This window comes from Centruroides vittatus, unplaced genomic scaffold, assembly GCF_030686945.1.
Source record: "Centruroides vittatus isolate TY-2023 unplaced genomic scaffold, ASM3068694v2 scaffold_435, whole genome shotgun sequence".
In the NCBI taxonomy this organism is placed as follows: domain Eukaryota; kingdom Metazoa; phylum Arthropoda; class Arachnida; order Scorpiones; family Buthidae; genus Centruroides; species Centruroides vittatus.
The window spans coordinates 4,491,624-4,509,206 of NW_027122708.1; the positions used below are offsets into that span (position 1 = coordinate 4,491,624).

The 17,583-nt window shown below is 28.7% G+C and overlaps 1 protein-coding gene across 2 annotated transcripts in view; it reads right to left on the reverse strand.

The window, feature by feature from the left end:
- LOC136989053 (dymeclin) overlaps window positions 1-16,777 on the reverse strand; it is an 88,158-nt gene extending 71,381 nt beyond the window's left edge. Inside the window, exons 1-4 of one of the 2 annotated variants that reach the window (XM_067287139.1) lie at window positions 16,667-16,777; window positions 15,313-15,456; window positions 2,502-2,648; window positions 736-851 (exon numbers count right to left, since the gene is read on the reverse strand). In XM_067287139.1, the coding sequence (XP_067143240.1) occupies window positions 736-851; window positions 2,502-2,648; window positions 15,313-15,452 (403 nt within the window). In that variant the 5' untranslated portion in view covers window positions 15,453-15,456; window positions 16,667-16,777. Of the gene's footprint in view, window positions 1-723; window positions 852-2,501; window positions 2,649-15,312; window positions 15,457-16,666 lie in introns of both variants that reach the window. The other variant, XM_067287138.1, reaches the window with a different exon arrangement.
- Between the last annotated feature and the right edge of the window lie 806 nt (window positions 16,778-17,583).

Consider the following 17,583-nt stretch of genomic DNA (forward strand, 5'->3'; position numbering starts at 1 on the left):
TTTTATTAGAAAATTTAATCTACAAAAAGTTAAAGAATGAGCCACCTCAAAATTTCTTAACACCTATTATCAGAATCTTCTAATACCATTTCTTACCATTCAAAATTAATGACTAAGTTGCACTCATTTTCAAGCAGTTCATAATGGAAAGTCTTTAAAGAATTTTTTTTAAAGAACTATAAAAATTCTATGGGTTTTTAAGGAGGCAGAAACATGTAATTAGTTTTTATGACTTTCCTCAGTTTTATATTATCTGAAAAATTCTGAAATGCTAAAAATATCAGATATACAGAAAAAAAAGTACAAATCTAATCTCAAAGATGAAAAGTTATCTAAACTTCAATCTAATATTAATTGATCTGTTGTAACAGTAATTTCCTTAATTATTCAAGATAAGTATTTCATAAAAGTATTCAAATCAAAATTGTTTCTGCATTTAATTATTCTCTACCGATATATTTAGTTTATTAAATGCTAACATCAAATAATAAATTTTAGAATAACATCACAAAAATAATTAATCACCAATACAAAATTTCCTGTAAATGTATTAGACTTTAAAATGTCATTAATGCCTAGACTCAAACAAAACACACTTTTACGATAAAATAAACTAACCAAAATATTTTGAAATAACGAAATATATAAAATTGTTCAATTTTACAAATATTGCAATATATAATAATATATACATATATAATATGTGATAGAAAATTCTTTTACCAATATTCATACTTGATTTAACTTGAAACTGTTTAATAACATGCTCCTCCGTTATAGTTTCAATAAAATATTTGATGATACAACGAAGTATAAAAAGTGCATTATATGTTTGCCATGTGAATACTGAACTATAAAAAAAATTAAATATTAATTCAGTTCATATTTTCATTTTTAAAATATTTTCATTAATTAAAGAATTTATGTTTTAATAATAAACTCAAAATTAATGAAACAATACACAACAGAATGGAAATTATGAATCTAGTTCAATTGTGTATTCTTTCTTTAAAGTGAATACATTATAGAAAAAATTATTATTATTATAATGAAACAAATTTTAAGAATACATGGTATTTAAGAAATTAAGTTCTGTAAATTTTCATATTTTTTCCAACTAAAAGCTCAAATTTTTCTTATGCCCAGAGATATCTTTGAATATATAATTGTAAAATTAGCAGATCTTTTGATGTTTGCTTGGTCATTAAGTATTGACAGAATTAATATAAGACCGGCAGGTGATCCCTGATTATTCATCTATAAACTTTGACTAAGTGATTAAGTGCATAAGTTTTACAATGAGAAAATAAAATATAAATTTCTTTCCATAATTATCTACTTTCTTTCAATACATATTGTAAAAGTATCAAAAAACTTCAGTTGTCATAAAGTTATTGTATAGGTTCTATATTGTCTTAGAACAATTATATATCATTTTTTAGAATCAAAGAGAAATTTAATGCTATAAATGCTATATTAACATGTAAATGACAATACATCAAGCTTCTTTTTTATATTATTTTTGAAATATATGAAATAGATAATTGGGTTAAATTTATCATATGTATTTTATATACTGTATTTATATTTCCTAAGAAACCATGAGTTTAAAATCAATATTAATTTTTTTTATTTAAGTAAAAAAAATATTTAAATAATTGTATTAAGTTTTGTTAATTAATAACAAAATAAAAAAATAATACAAATGTCATAAAACAGAATGTTTGGCAGTTCTATTCCCTTACTTCTACCTACAGTATATAATAACTTTTTGTTGCTTAACCACTGTAAAGTGCAATTAATCGAACACTAGGAATCCTTTTATCCTTTTATTTGTTTATTTAATTGATACACATTGCTTACACGTTTCGGGCCTTATGTTGCCCGTCTTCAGTCAACAAGTGTTAATTGTTATTAAGTTCTGTTAATTTTTTCTCCAAAGCAGCAGTGACAGAAGTGAATTTCTGTCGTTTATTGGAATGATGTGAATCAATGGTATCAGATAGAGTATTGGGAGATTGGAGGCTGGAAAAATATGTTGTTGCTTCGGAGAAAAAATTAACACTTGTTGACTGAAGAGGGACAACATAAGGCCCGAAACGTGTAAACAACGCATATCAAATCTACAAAAATCTAGATAAATTAAAAACCTGTTTAAAGTATATTTTATCTGAGTAATGAGAAAAAGAAAAAAATTAATAATTAAAAAAAAATAAAAGTTCAATTATATTCAATAAACAAAAATGGTAAAATACAATATCTTTTGCTAGTTTCTAGTAAAGCATCTAGCCCTATCATTAAAAAAAAATGTAAACTATTTTTCATTTAGTATAAAATCTTCTAAAAATTATTCACTTTGTCATATTTGCAATGCAATATTACATTTTATATTTTTCATATTACAAAAATTTAATTTGCCATAGTTGTGCATTCAAGAATTTATTTATTTATAATATTAAAATAAATATTTATTAATTATGTATTACATATTGTATACATACTTCTCACACTGTGTAGATACTTTCAATTCAGCTGCATGAAGAAGAAACACTTTAATTAATGAATTAAAATTTCTTGTTTGAAGATTATTAGTAAGTAAATTCCTTAATACTTGTTGAACACTTTCTTCCAAAAGGCGACAATCAGCACTGAAATTTAACAATAAATAGTTAAACACTATAAAATTTTCAAATATTCATAAATATTAACAAGAAGAATATCTAATAAGGCTGAAAATTTATATGAAATTTAATACATTAACAATTTAATAAAAATTATAGTATACAATAAAACAGACTTTGAATGAAGACAAAAAAGAAACAATACTATACTACTAGAACAGTACTAGAACAATACTATTTACCAATAAAAATGATAAAAACTTTAAAATATTTATTAATTATTAAAATATTCTTTTATAATATTCATAATCCAATCATTACCTATTATATTTTTATATAAAAGTGATATAATTTGTATCATAAAATTTTTCTCTTGCTAAGAAATAGTTTTAAGAATAACATTTCAATCAGATTCTGATTCAAATAAAATTAGGAATATCATTAACAAAACAACAAAAGAAACATTGAATTATATTTCAAAAATGAGTAAAATGTTATAATACATAAAAGCAAATAATTCATATGTTACAGAGAATAGACAATTTAGATATTTCATTTGGAGAGTTTTTGGATGTCAATGATGATGATCCTCTAGTAATGTGAAAAATGTTGACAGCTACAGAGATTGTGGAAAATGCATAAGAAGTTTCTGATGACAACAATGAATTAAAGGATTGGATAGATTCACCTAAATTTATTACCACAAAAGCAGTAGCAAAGGCCATTGAAACATTGAGAACTTTCCTTGAATGTCAGGAATATATTAGTCAAAATGCATTCATAGCTATTGCTTACCTTCAAAAAATTGTCTAGTGAAAAAAGTCAGGCATCAGAAATTATTGACCAACTATTTCTTCTAATGGATGTTAAAAAAGTTTTATTTTTACCAATACAGGTAATGTATTGGTAAAAATAACACTAATACAGGTATGTACTGTACAGTACATACCATTGTATTAATAAAACACCATATCACAAATCAAGCCTATTACTGTTTACTGCATACAAACTTCTATATCTTGAAATCTGTATTTCAAATTTTTTTTCTCATTCCCATGAGATTAGAGGTAGACAGGTTCAACTGTATATACATTTCTAAATGTGTGTGTGTGTCTGTCTGTTCACTATAGAAATTAAAGGGGAACTGTCTACAGGACCAGAAAGAAATCCAAATGACTTAATTTTCACAAGGAACCCTGTAGCCCTTAACACAAATAGCTCCTTGTACAAACAACAGAACCCTTTTCTCAAGTGTTTCCAAAAAATGGGCCTGTGAAAATCATTAGCAATTAAAAGTTGTGATGTCATTCCCTGTTTAGCAAAAATGACATCTCTGTAGATCTAACTCTTTCGTGTCGTTAAATAAAATAATTTATTCATTCATATTTATTTTCAGATATGATTGTATTATTATATTTGAAATGTAACAAACATGAATATGAGAAAACGGTGCATAATATTAACATTAAAAAACTGCTACAGATATGCTATCCTATTTTTAAAACAGACTTATCTTTTTAATCCATGTGCAGTAATGTCCAAAGCTTATTTGCTCATAGTGACACATTATTTTTAATTAAAGTTTCAACTTTTTGAATCCAATCTACTTTAATTTGTTTTATAAGCTTTAAATATGAGGAATAACAGCTCTACTGCTAGTGTAATATAATATACCATTTCAATAGGGGCTGAGCATAAATTATGTAATGCAGATGCAGCAGGGTGTGTACAGATAATGATTATGCTGTGTCACAAGAGTGAGATGATTACAAAAAGTTACACAATGCTAGAATTTCAACCCTCGGATAACAGAATAATTCATTTTTGTCTCTGAAGTGTTGCATAGGAAGCCATACTGTTTATGTCACTGCTTTGTATGCAATAATTAATATTTATAATTAATAAAATAATGTAACATTCAATATTCCATGCTGTGTATTATTCAAATATTACCTCACATGTTGTTATCTTTATAAAATGCTTACTTTCAGGTAGCCAACTGTTAAAATTTTTCAAGAAGACATGTTTTTTTCCTGTTTTAGGGCAGCCTCAGCTTCTTAATGTACACAAGTAACTGTTCCATCTGAATTTGAACATTTTTGACATATCTAACAATATTTCTAAACAATACATTCCTTAGCACAATTAAAAGTTTGAGGATATGCATTATGTAATTTTTGGATTGGGTAGGAGCAATAGCATTATGAAGCATTACAGGGGATAAGACAGTAGTTAAAACTATAAAAATAACATTACGTAACATATAGAGCAGGAGTCGGCAAACTTTTTCAGAAAAGGGCCAGATCATAAAAAAAATCAGGTTTGGCAGGCCAGGTTGCAAACTCAAATAGGTATATTTTTAAATAGGTACTTCTACTCATAAAGCAAAAACAGAAAAATGTTATTTTTTATTAGGAAGTGATATTTTTACATACATAATATTTATACACATTATTGCTAATACAGTCAAACCTGTTTTTATGCGGTGGATAGGGACCGCATTAAAAAAAACGCATTAAAAAAAATCTCACAAAACTTCACGAATTGCTGTAAATAATAGTTTTCGCAACACAATTAAAAAATATTTTTTTTTTATGCAGTCAACAGGGACCGCATAAAAAAAGTCTCACATAGAAAATAACTCAAAACCGTACGAAATAGAATTTATTGACAACAGATGTCAGCACTTGACTGCATCGTCTGGTCTATGTCTGTTTTACATATTTTTGTCCAGGTGGTGTTTTGTTGACTTAAAAAGTAAATTATTTCATTTTTCGCATATTCATGCAATAATATTACTATAATAAGTGCATTTATGCTATAATAAGTTTATTTAGCTATAATAAGTCAACGTGAGACATGACGAATTGCACGAGACTAGTCGCCAACTATACCGCACAAATAAAAAATCGCACAAATTAAAAATTCGCATTAAAAAAATCGCACAAATAAAAATCGCACATAAAAAAAGCGCATAAAAAACAGGTTTGACTGTACTTAAAAACAAATAAAAACATTTTTAATGAACTTATTATAGAATGGTGAAAATTTTACTAATGTGAAGAATGAAATTGTTTCTTGAGAGACAGTATTTCATCATACTGGACTTCCAAGTTAGTAATTCCTATCATTCCTGCAGACTGGATTGAAAACAGACAGTGGGCCATGGCTTGCCGACCCCTGCCATAGAGGATGAGGCTCTCGTGTATTTCTAATAAGCAATATTTGGCTCCTATTGTGACAAGATTTGGCTTTGTCCACCTGATATATCCTATTCACAATCTAAAGTATTTTCTATGAAATTTTGCTTAATACAATGATTTGACAATACTGGGATTGATCAGAGCTAAAAACATTGCTAAAAAATAAAGAAATTTGTAGATGATGTAAAAACAATGAGACAATTGACCAAACAATGAGACCAAAATACTTAGACAATGAGAAACAATACAACTTTGTACCGAAATGTAATGTGAGAATCCGCGGTGATAAGTCCATTTCTTGGTTCACCTAGTCGGACTCGTGAGACCTTCTCACATTGTCAGTGGATGGAATTATACAATTTTTTATCTAAAGAAGATCAGTTGAGCTTCCTATTGTCTATGATTTCTGACACCAGCTAAAATTATGCATTTAGCTCCCGAATAGAGTTCTATATCTTTTTGTCAAAGGAGAGGACTTATGGATCCTGGTAAAGCATATGGCATATAATTTAGTCAAACATCAAAATCAATTTAACAAATAATAAAGATTTTAATGAAAAAATTAAGAAGGAAGACAATACAAATGAACTGAATTCAGATTAGTGAAAAAATCTGAATCCCCACAAGGTTTCATATCTGTGGGGAGAAACTTAAGGTTAGTGTGTTTAATTTTAAATTTATATTCTTGCCCTGTTTTATGGAAAATTGAAACATTTATATTTTTGACAACTGTAAATAAGCAATGAAACAATTTGTTTTAAAGTTGATAAAGCATTAACTTAAACTTTCCAACTTACACTAATTGTGAATTTTCTTGATTCCAGAATAGCAGTTTCAGATCTAAGTTTAGCAAAAAAATACTTAGACAAATTGCTGTCAATTTGCCTAAAAATCATAACAGAAAAAAATATTATTGGATATAGCAAGAAACTGCATACAACAGGATAGAAAATGTCACCAGTAGAGTTTAATGAATTTACAACGTTGTCACATATTCTTGATGAGACAAAATTGTATTCATGCTGAATTTTTCATGAGAATGCAAATTTAAAACAAATTTTCAATAAATTCAGAATGCCTTTTTTAAAAATATACAAGAAAATTCCATCATTGCAAAATTCCAGATCTATTAATACAATTTGTTTTAAATTGTATTGCATTGCTATAAATTGCTACAATTGTAAATCATTGTAGTAGAGCAGAATAGATATTAAAAAATCTTATTATGCATGAAATGCTTATACTCACTGGAAAAAATAAATGACAAGAAAAAAAAAAGGAAAAATTCAAAAAAGCTTGGCTACTTTCTGAAAAGAAGAAAATAGCTCGAGAGATTGAACAACTTAAAACTAAGCATCTTAAGGTTTTATAAAATGTACACAATGAAGTTGCAGTTCTTAAAGATTAAACTGCAGTTTTGAAAAACACATTTTAATTAAGTTGACAAAGATAATGTGATTTGTATTGTTGTTCTATGAAAATATTTTGTTCAGAAATGTTTTACTTTTTATAAGTTTTAAAAAATATCATTTTTTCTTTAATTATATTATGATTTCCAATTAATATAATTATTGAATTATAATTATTTTAATTACACTCATTTACAAAAAAGTTACACACCAAGAAGAAAGTGTTAAAACTGAATGAAACTTTATTAGTGCAAATGTAATAACAGTGGTTAATAAGTAATTAAAAATATCATACCAAAAGGACATTTTTTCTTGTGGAACAATGGTACAATTTAAATCAACCTTTAGTGTCTTATAAGGCCTCTTACTCTTGGATACATGTGACAATATGGTCAGGCATACAGACATAAATATGCTAGCCTGCAACAGATTTTCTCACAGATGTTGCAACTGCCATTCCAGATCCCTTACACTCATAGATGGTCAGAGCTGGCATCCTATATGGTCTCACAAATGCCCAACAGAAGTCAAATCTGGAGACCAGCAGGAATGCAGAATATTTTAAAAACCAAAAATTTCCCTGAGAATTATTGCATACTAGCACACAAAATAAAACAATTTATGAATAAATTAACAATTACTACTATGTTGTTTGGAAAATTCAAATTCAATTATACAAATAATTAAATAAGCCTATTGTATAATTTGTCATAAAACACTAAATTGATTAATTAATGTAAAAATTTTGTAAATTAGAGGAGCACTTTAATTTAAGCATATGTCATTATCATGGATAGCATATTTAATTATAAATTTAGTGTAATATGTTGTTTAAGAGAAAGAAAATTGAAATCATTACTGACTCATGATCATTGCTAAAACTAGATTATTACCATGAATGATATATTTTTAGCAAGAGGTGATAATTGATGGACTTTTCAATGTCCAAAAAATACAAAACTTCTTTATGACAACAACAGTCATGCAACTTTTTCTAAAAATATTATTTAAGAAATGCACCTAGTTTTTGCAAAAAGGGAAACATTTTTAGAGTTTTTGACTGACTTCATTATTATTACTTTGTAAATAATCATATTTTTACATTAATATTGTTTGTTTTATAATAAATCTGTGAAAAACTAAAAAAAAAAATAATGTTTATAAAATGATGATAAAACTTCTATTTAGCTGTTTAATCAAAACAATTCAGAAAAAGTTTTTAAACACAATTTACAGGTATCCCTTGATTAATGCAGTTAATTAATCCTTCCTATATCAATATTGCATTAATCAAACATGGTATTTACGTTAAGTATAGATAGCTGGTAAAGTCACATTAATTAAAACTTCTGCCCCACACAAAGGAATTCCCGCAATTAATTTCATGCATTAATCAAATCCTGCATTAAGCAAGGAATACCTGCATTTATTTTTAAGATTTTTCGTGCAGGCAACAAGTAAATATTGTATTTTAATTGAAGAGAACACAAAATTTCATTCATTACATAGCATTGAAAAAGACTTTTGAAATAAAAATAGATTTTCTTTTTTTGATTATTTTTAAAGCTCTGTTTTAATTTTATTTTTTTGTAAAAACCAAAAATGGTTCTTTACCTAAGATGACTCATCCTTACTGCAAGCATGGAATTGTGTAAGCAAGCAGTGATGTAACAAGTGATTGAACTGATCGAAAACAAAGTAAACAATACTTCAATTTTACTTTTAAAACATAGTTTCCCTGCATTTTTGCAAATTTTTCTAATTAATGTCTATAGGTTTAGTCAAGACACTACTCCAGTTTATTGTAACATATTTGCAGCAATTTCCATATTATTTTACTACTGGAAATTTCCCCAGAATTGTTTTAACTTCTCCTGAACCTCATTCACATTATTGGATATATTCTGCACCTCTGGAGTCTAAGTAGACAAGAAAGTATGCAACATGACAAAGACATTACCAAGAAACCCTAGCTGTGTGCAGCTAAGCATTATCTTCTGAAAAAACAGTTATTTGCAGCCCTGCCATAAAAGACAACATATTAGGGTGCAAGATTTCCTGAACTTACCACTATGCTATCAATGTTAATTGTACCACTATTAAAGATGACTAACTGTCATAGAACTTCCCAGACCAAGCATGCCAACAGTGAGGGCAGTGTGTCACACAACAGTAAAGGCAGGATTGAAGTGCTACCAGTGGTCCTCCATACTCTAACATAATGGTCATCTGTTCCCAAACAGAACTGAAATTTAATTATTATGCCTTTGTGTCCTTTTTAACTCTATTTAAAATTTATTTTGTATACTAGTACTTTCTATATATTAACAGGACTTATTACACTGGAAATTATGGATGCAGATATTTAGTCTTACAGATCAAAAATAATGTTCTTTATTTAGTTCACCCGAACACATACACTTTAAACATGTGTTTCGGACTTGTTCGTCCCTCCTCAGCAGGCCTTTAAACGACACTTTAATTTCTGTATTTCCGATCTTCTCTACATTTCCACTTAAACTCACGATCCACAGCAACCATACAATTTTACACATTCTTCTTTTGTTTATTCGTTTCTACTTAATTTCGATTCTAATACGTTCCCATCACATCTTTTACACCTCTTCCTCCCCCCATTATAAGAAGGAAGGAAGATCGAAAATACAGAAATTAAAGTGTCATTTAAAGGCCTGCTGAGGAGGGACGAACAAGTCCGAAACACATGTTTAAAGTGTATGTGTTCAGTTGAACTAAATAAAGAACATTATTTTTGATCTGTAAGACTAAATATCCGCATCCATAATTTCCAGTATAATAAGTCCTGTTAATATATAGAAAGTACTAGTATACAAAATAAATTTTAAATAGAACTGAAATTTGTTGCTAGCACTCCTTAGTACTCCATGCTTCTCTGTCACAGCAAATGCAAATGAAGCCAACAATACTGGAGTGCTAATGGCAGGATGTGTAGTAGTTTCACAAATGCAAATTTGTGTCTACTAATCATCTGTCAAAGATATGGGAAGAGATGGAGTTCTGTAGCAAAACTTACACTTGTCACTAGGTAGTGGACAAAGACACCATTACAGTTGTTCATGCTTGTCTCATAATCATCTTTTCTAATGGTATGTCTTGAACTTCCAAAACCTGTAACTCTGTGGGTGTGCCATCTAATATCCACTATCTCAACAACTCATATTCAGGTCAGAATGGCCCAGATAGTGGGCAATTTAAAAGAATGACTATACTACTTCCTTCAGTCCAATGATGAGCCTTTCTCAAACTGTGAGCTGAGCATAATATCTTTGACTGCATCTTATAGGCATGCATGGTAATCAAAGATCTCCAAACAACAAATACATGAAAAATTCTGAACACAGTGAGCCTCTGCAAGCATTTTATAGGATACTGGGATAGCAATTTTAAGGCACTCTGGTGGCATTACCTGACAAGCAATCAGACCACAACAGTAAACATTTACATACCTATCTAGGACATAGCCATATACAGTCTTGCTGTAATTGGACAATTCTTTCTGGTTGTGCAACTTTTTTGTCAATGAGTGTGTTATAACTAAGCATAAATTATTTATAATTGTATTCCAAGGAGATTTAAACTATAACATTTAGTACAAACCAGAAATAAACTAACTAACACTTAAAAACTTAACTAACTACTTAAAAAGAATATAATTCTGTAAAATCTTGTTATAAAGGAATGTTTCTATTTTCCAATTTTGAATTGTTTTAAACATTGTTTAAAATATTGTATCTAATTATAAATTCAAATACATTTAATTGGTTATAACTATAATAATACATATGGAAAAACCTCAATTTAACATACAAAATTTTCAGACCCTATGTAATAGGTGAAAATTAACACCCCGTTAATATTAAAATGCTTTTTATTAATATATGTAATTAAATTGACAGGTTTTCTTTTTTAAACTCATGATTCACCATTCATAAAGTGTATTTTCCAAAAAATGTTTGTTTAATTAATTCAATTCAAACTGTATACTTGTTTCTTATAGTCACAGAATAGTGAGTACATAAGGGGCCGTCCATAAATTACATAAGGCATTTTGGGGTGAGTGGGGGTCAAGGATTTCTTACGATTTCTTACTCGGGTAGGGGGATATTAGATCTCGTCTTACATAATATTCTTATTTTTTGATCTCGTTGAGTGGTGGAGTTTTGAATTAGGCTTCAATTTGGCGGTTTCTATTAAGAACGTGTGGTGGTTTCTCTCTCTCTCTCTTTTTTTTATTAGAATAAGTGCACCACTCCTATGGGTGTATAACACTAAGAATACATAAACCGAAATTAACATAAAATTAGTATTTAGCTTTTAGTGAAAACTAAAATGTAAAACTAGAAATTAGAAATTATAAAGTCTTTTCTTCCATATTTTTAAACATAATTGTAAAAAGCATTAAAACAGTGGCTTCTGAACAAGCATGTCGAGTGGACATGGTCACCTGAAACCAAGCATAAAGATTTCTAATTTCAGAATAAGTCTATATTGATCGTAAATTGGACAATGATAAATCATATGGTTGACGGTGTCTAGATTTTCTGTAGAGCAAAAGCAAGAGGCAGTTTCTGCCCGCTTATACATGCTCAGTAAGTAGTTGAGCAGTAGCAAACATTAAATCTCTAAGTGGTGATGAGAACTTGCATTCAACACTAGGAAAAAGTCTTATTCTACCAGTTTTACTGCTCAACTATTGTTGATTCCACTTTTGCATAGTGTTGTCATAGATATAATTTTTAAGGTTGCTGCGTGAGAGAGGGTTGTGAGTGTAGTCCAAGTCAGTGTCCTTCGCAGCTGACTTAGCCTCAAAGTCAACTTTTTCATTTCCTGGTATGCCAGTATGGCCACGAACAAACATAAAAGTTAGCTTATTTATAAGATTTTTAATACGGTGCTGGATATATGTGATTTTATTGCTATTGCAATTGGGATCTAATAGAGCTTTTTGGGCAGATTAAGAATCACTGTAAATTCTGATAGACAGAGTTTTGTTTGGTAGTGAAGTGGCCCACTGAACAGCTTGGTAGACAGCATCTTCTTCAGCTTGATATGTGGGGGTATCTTCTAACATATTTTGGGCGAAATATGTTAGTTTGGAGGAAGATACAGATACTTCAGCTGACAAGAAGGGGGCTTTTGGACCCATCTGGGTAGATATTAATGTCTGCATGGTTATCCATGGAGGAAACAGATGACACCAAATGTACCCTGGGGTTAACCTTGTTTACAGAGTGATGATCAGAGATATGGTAATTGCATATGAACAGCCGTAGATAGGAGCAGAGACCGTTGTTGAGCCTCAATGTTTGTAGTTCTGATGTAGTAGTTTTGAACCTTTTCTATAATACATAATGACAAAGGAAGGCGCTCTGCTAGAATCAAAGAGGCATTAGTAGACAGTTCTGCAGCACTTTGAAATCATGAGGGCAAACTGTCTTTGAAGAGAGTAATTTACTTGCTACTGAATTTTTACTAGCTACATGATCCCAGCCAGAGGCTGCATAAAATAGCATTGGTTGTATTGCCCCATTATATAGAGTTTTACAAGCTTTATGATTTAGTCCTCAGGTGCACCTAGCACATTTTATCAGCACATAGTTTATTTTCTTGGCCTTACAAGTTAGCCAAGATGTAAATATGTCAATGGAATGTGGTTTCTCTGTATTCTCTCTTGTTTTATTTTGTATGATGTTTCTGTTTACATGTGCACTAGCTACTCGATTTGTCAAAGATTTTTGCGTCCCATTGTAAATATTAAAATTAATATAAAAATGAATTTTATGACATTGATTAATGATGATAATAATAGAGAGATTGTTAATAATTAAAAAATAATGTTCTTAAAATAAATTGTTCATTCAAATTTATTAAATTTTTATATTTTTAAATTTGTTCACAAAGTATTTAATAAATAATAGTACATATTAGTAAACTAATTAATAATTATATATTTTGGACGTAAGGTTTTTAGGGTTTCATAAAAAAATATTTTTGTTAAAATCTTTCTATAAAATCATGCCTAAATATTACATAAGATAGGGAAGGGGAGGGGGATCAAAGAAAATATTACAGTTTCTTACACAGGGGTGGGTGGGGGTCAAGAATGGCCGAAATCGCCCTTACGTAATTTATGGACAGCCCCTAAGCAATAATATATATAGAAAACTTTTCTGTGAAATAAAACTTCTAATACACAATTAATTATATTTTAATATATGCATTCAGAAAACCTATCCTATTATATAACAGACTTCTGGTTTTAACAGACACCCCCTCACCCAAATTAGTCCCTTCAATTGAAGTGTTAACATATTTTATAATTGTATTTCAAGGAAATTTATATAAAAACTATTTTAAATGTATTATTTTTTAATCTTATATGCTGTTATGAAAATAGTAACATCAAAAATTACCAATCTAAGCATTTTTTAATTAATAAGAACTTAAAAAAAACTGCATCTCTTTTAAATTTGAAAAAAATCTGAAAATTGTCTAGAAAACCTGAAAAATTTTTTGTAGATTGAACAGATACACTATAGTAAATTTAGACAAAAGAACATATTGATGAACTCATAACTGCAAATGAAAATTGACAGATAACCTGTATAACTTTCACCTAACCCATGGATTATCTGCATGAAATTAAATTATCCTAATTATGTTAAAAATGCAATGTAAACTAAACTAACCTATTTTCAATTTTTACTTATATGTAGCTTCAATTATTCAAAAGCAACTGAAAAATAATAATAATAAAAAATAATGTTTTTACATACTTTCTCTTCATATAATTTATAAGAATAAAGCAAATTGTCCATCAGCATTCATATACTTTATGAACATCAATAGACAATTTATCATTCATATAAAAGTCAAACATTGGTTTTCTATTTCTAACACAATTCATTTCTAAAACCGAAAAAAATTTTTCCATAATAAACAATATAAATTGGATTAATCTCTTTCTGACCCCCAAAATAAAGACACTTTTTTTTTACCTTTTTAGCAGTATTCGTTACCTTTATAAAAGATATAATATATTAAAAAGCTTCTTGCCTGTATTAATTAATTACAAAAATATAGTTACTTAGGACTACTTAACAAACTTATTAGGACTTTCCCATGGATTTTTTTTACTAGACTTGTATAGTATTGTATTATAACTGACCTAGATATAATTTATAATCCTAGTAACAATTTGTAATTATTACTAGGATCATAGCTTGGATTATAGGATTATGGTAGATTGTAATGTTGGAGATAGTCACCATACACAATTTTTTGTACGTTATCTAATTGAAAACAGCCAGTAAGGTGAAAATGCATTTTGGAAAGGTTAATTAAATATGCTGGGAGTATAATAAACCTGTTCATTAATCCTAAGTAACTATGATTTTGTAATTTCTAAAAGATGTTCATTAAAAGTTATTGCATTTAATTATTATTATTAAATATAATTCCAAATGCCAATTGTGTATTAATGAGAAATAATTAAAACAAAATTATATTTAATAATAAATTTTTGTTATTTAATTTGACTTTCGTACCATTAAACACAAATTCTTAGATGACATTTAGAATACATGAATGTCAATTAATGTGGTTTTTATTAATTAATTTGATTTAAATTCAACTGCAGTGCATACCGAAAAATGAAATTAGTATCTTTCCTGAATGTGCATTGAAGTCTGATTTAAATAGCAATGTCATCGACAATTCATGTCACGACATCTAATGATGCAAGGTGATCTCTGCACCACTAACTTCTGAATCAGTAATCTTGTCATTGTCAAGCTGTTGACTTTCTTTAACATAGGAATTATAGGGAGTTGACCATCTGTCTCTCTCTAATCTGTGGCCAGCTCTTGCCGAATAGCTTGTTTAACAACAGTTATCACAAGGCAACCAGTGCAATTGAGTTTGAAATTCTGTTTGTAAACCGATGTGTTCAAAATACAAACCATTCAAAAACCAAGGTTTGACCATACTTTAAATGATATTAAAATTATTACTAATTTGACCTTTGATTAAAGTTCTTACCATGTTTGAGGTGGAGTAAAAGTAAAAGACAAAAACTGATTCCAAAATGGGTCATTAGGAGAAATAGATTCTTTTCCCGAAAATCGATGTAAATATTCATTCTTTTGAAGATCATTTAACGAACTACTTGAAACCCCCATCCTATTCAAAAATAATTATTCAATTCATTATTCAGCTTCAAAAGCCTTTAATGTCTAATAATTTCTTACAATATATAACAAAGAATTTTTAAATAACTATTACCCGTAGTACAACAAGTAACAACACTTTTAGAATCTTTCTTGATATTTTTCATACTTATTATTGAATTTTATATATGATTTACAAGAAATGTATACATCTTTATTGATATCCTAGAGTATCTTCCAAATGAAGTATAATTTAAGGAATATCATACAGGTAAAATTGCAGCTCTAAATGAGGCAGTTGGGACCTTACCAGGGCCATAGACCAAGGGTGGCAAACCTATGGCACGCGCACCCAAAGTGGCATGTACGAGAAATCATCTGGCACGTAATGTATCATATGATTTCTGTCCTTTTCAATCATCCTTTCTTCAATCAGATTTTTTACATTTATTCGAATTAAAGCGTATTTGTTTAATTTCTTTAAATATCATTATTTGAAGTCTAAGACTTTGGCACACATTAACATCTTTAAAGCTAAGTATGCTTACAATATAGCATACGGACTCAAAAAGGTTCGCCATCCTTGCCATAGACAATGCCTACCCATAGAAGTAAAAAAAGGCAAAAGAACCAATCAGCTACATGTGATTTTTTGCAAGATACAATCCCCAAAATCAGCCTATCCGGAACCATCAGTTCCTTTGACTTTTTTACATTTAAAGGCATTTAAGTAGAGCTCTGATAGGGGTTGCAACTGCCTCATTCAGCACTCATTGCAATTTTACCACAATGCATACAAAAAAAATTAGTTGCTATAACTTCAGACAGTACATTGATATCATTTGATTAACAAAGTTTTTTATGTCAATGTAGAGCTTCGAAATTATTCATCTATTTTGTAATTTGTAAAATTTATTACTTACAAACTTCAAGAATGTAAATTATATGTTAAGTCACCATCAAAACATTAAACTTTCCTTCACTTTCAATGTTTATCTTCCAACATTATCAAACATAAAAATAAAAAATAAAAAATTCATTTCTACTTTCTGTGTACTCTTTTATCACTCGAATTATTCTCACATAACATGATATTTCAGTCCCAAAGAAAATAAATAAGAACAACAAATATCATCTTACTTCAATTAACATATCGTAAATTCATACAGTAATGATTAAATTGTAGTAAATACAATGGTATGATTATATAAACGCTTTTCTTACCTAAAATGCTCAGTTTAAAATTTCCACGTAATTTTACATTATAAATCTACCATACGAGATAATTCACATCTGATTGCCAATTCATTTCGGAAATATCAAACAGCCGATAATCGGCGCAACACATTTTTCCGAAATTATAATGTAAAAAAAAAAATATTAAAATATTATTAATATTAATATTATATTAATAAATCAATTTTAAAATAATTAATTTTGAAAAAATAAACGTTTTATAAACTAATTTTATCTTTCGTTTCCATTAAAAAAATAAATAAAAATGTGTGTCGAGTTTTGAAATTGTTGATTAAAATGTTTTATTTAATATGAATCTTAAAATATTTTTTAAGAAATGAAAAATGATTTATTGTTTTTGTTTCTTCTCATTAAAGCAGTTTTTTTTAACTCTTTCCGCTTTGTGGGCAGTTAGAAAACCTTTTTTTTTTTTTTTTTTTTTTTTCTTTTTAGCAAGCCGATTATGGATTCGGCCAGGACAAAAATGGGACGGGATCCGATATATCCGGATAGACTAATCCCAAAAAAATTATCGACTTGTCTGGATTCGATTTCAAGTCCCCAACAAAGAGACTGGCTGCCACCATAATCGCTCGGCCGATCACGAGCGATTATGGTGAGATCCTGCCGCTCTACAGAAATGCTAATTTTGAATTCCGACATTGTCCATATGAAAACTTCAACTACTGACAGAGTATTTACACTGGTTTCTTACGAAATATTACGATAAATTCGTAAAATAATAAATTTATATACGATTTTTAGGGTGTACTATAGATTACTCCCTATGGAATTTCAGGATTTTGATTATATATTTGAACTCAGGGGACCGAGACGAGTTCAACGGCACCCTATTTTTGGACCGGAGACGAAAAATAAAAATGTTATCACACTTTTTCACTTACTA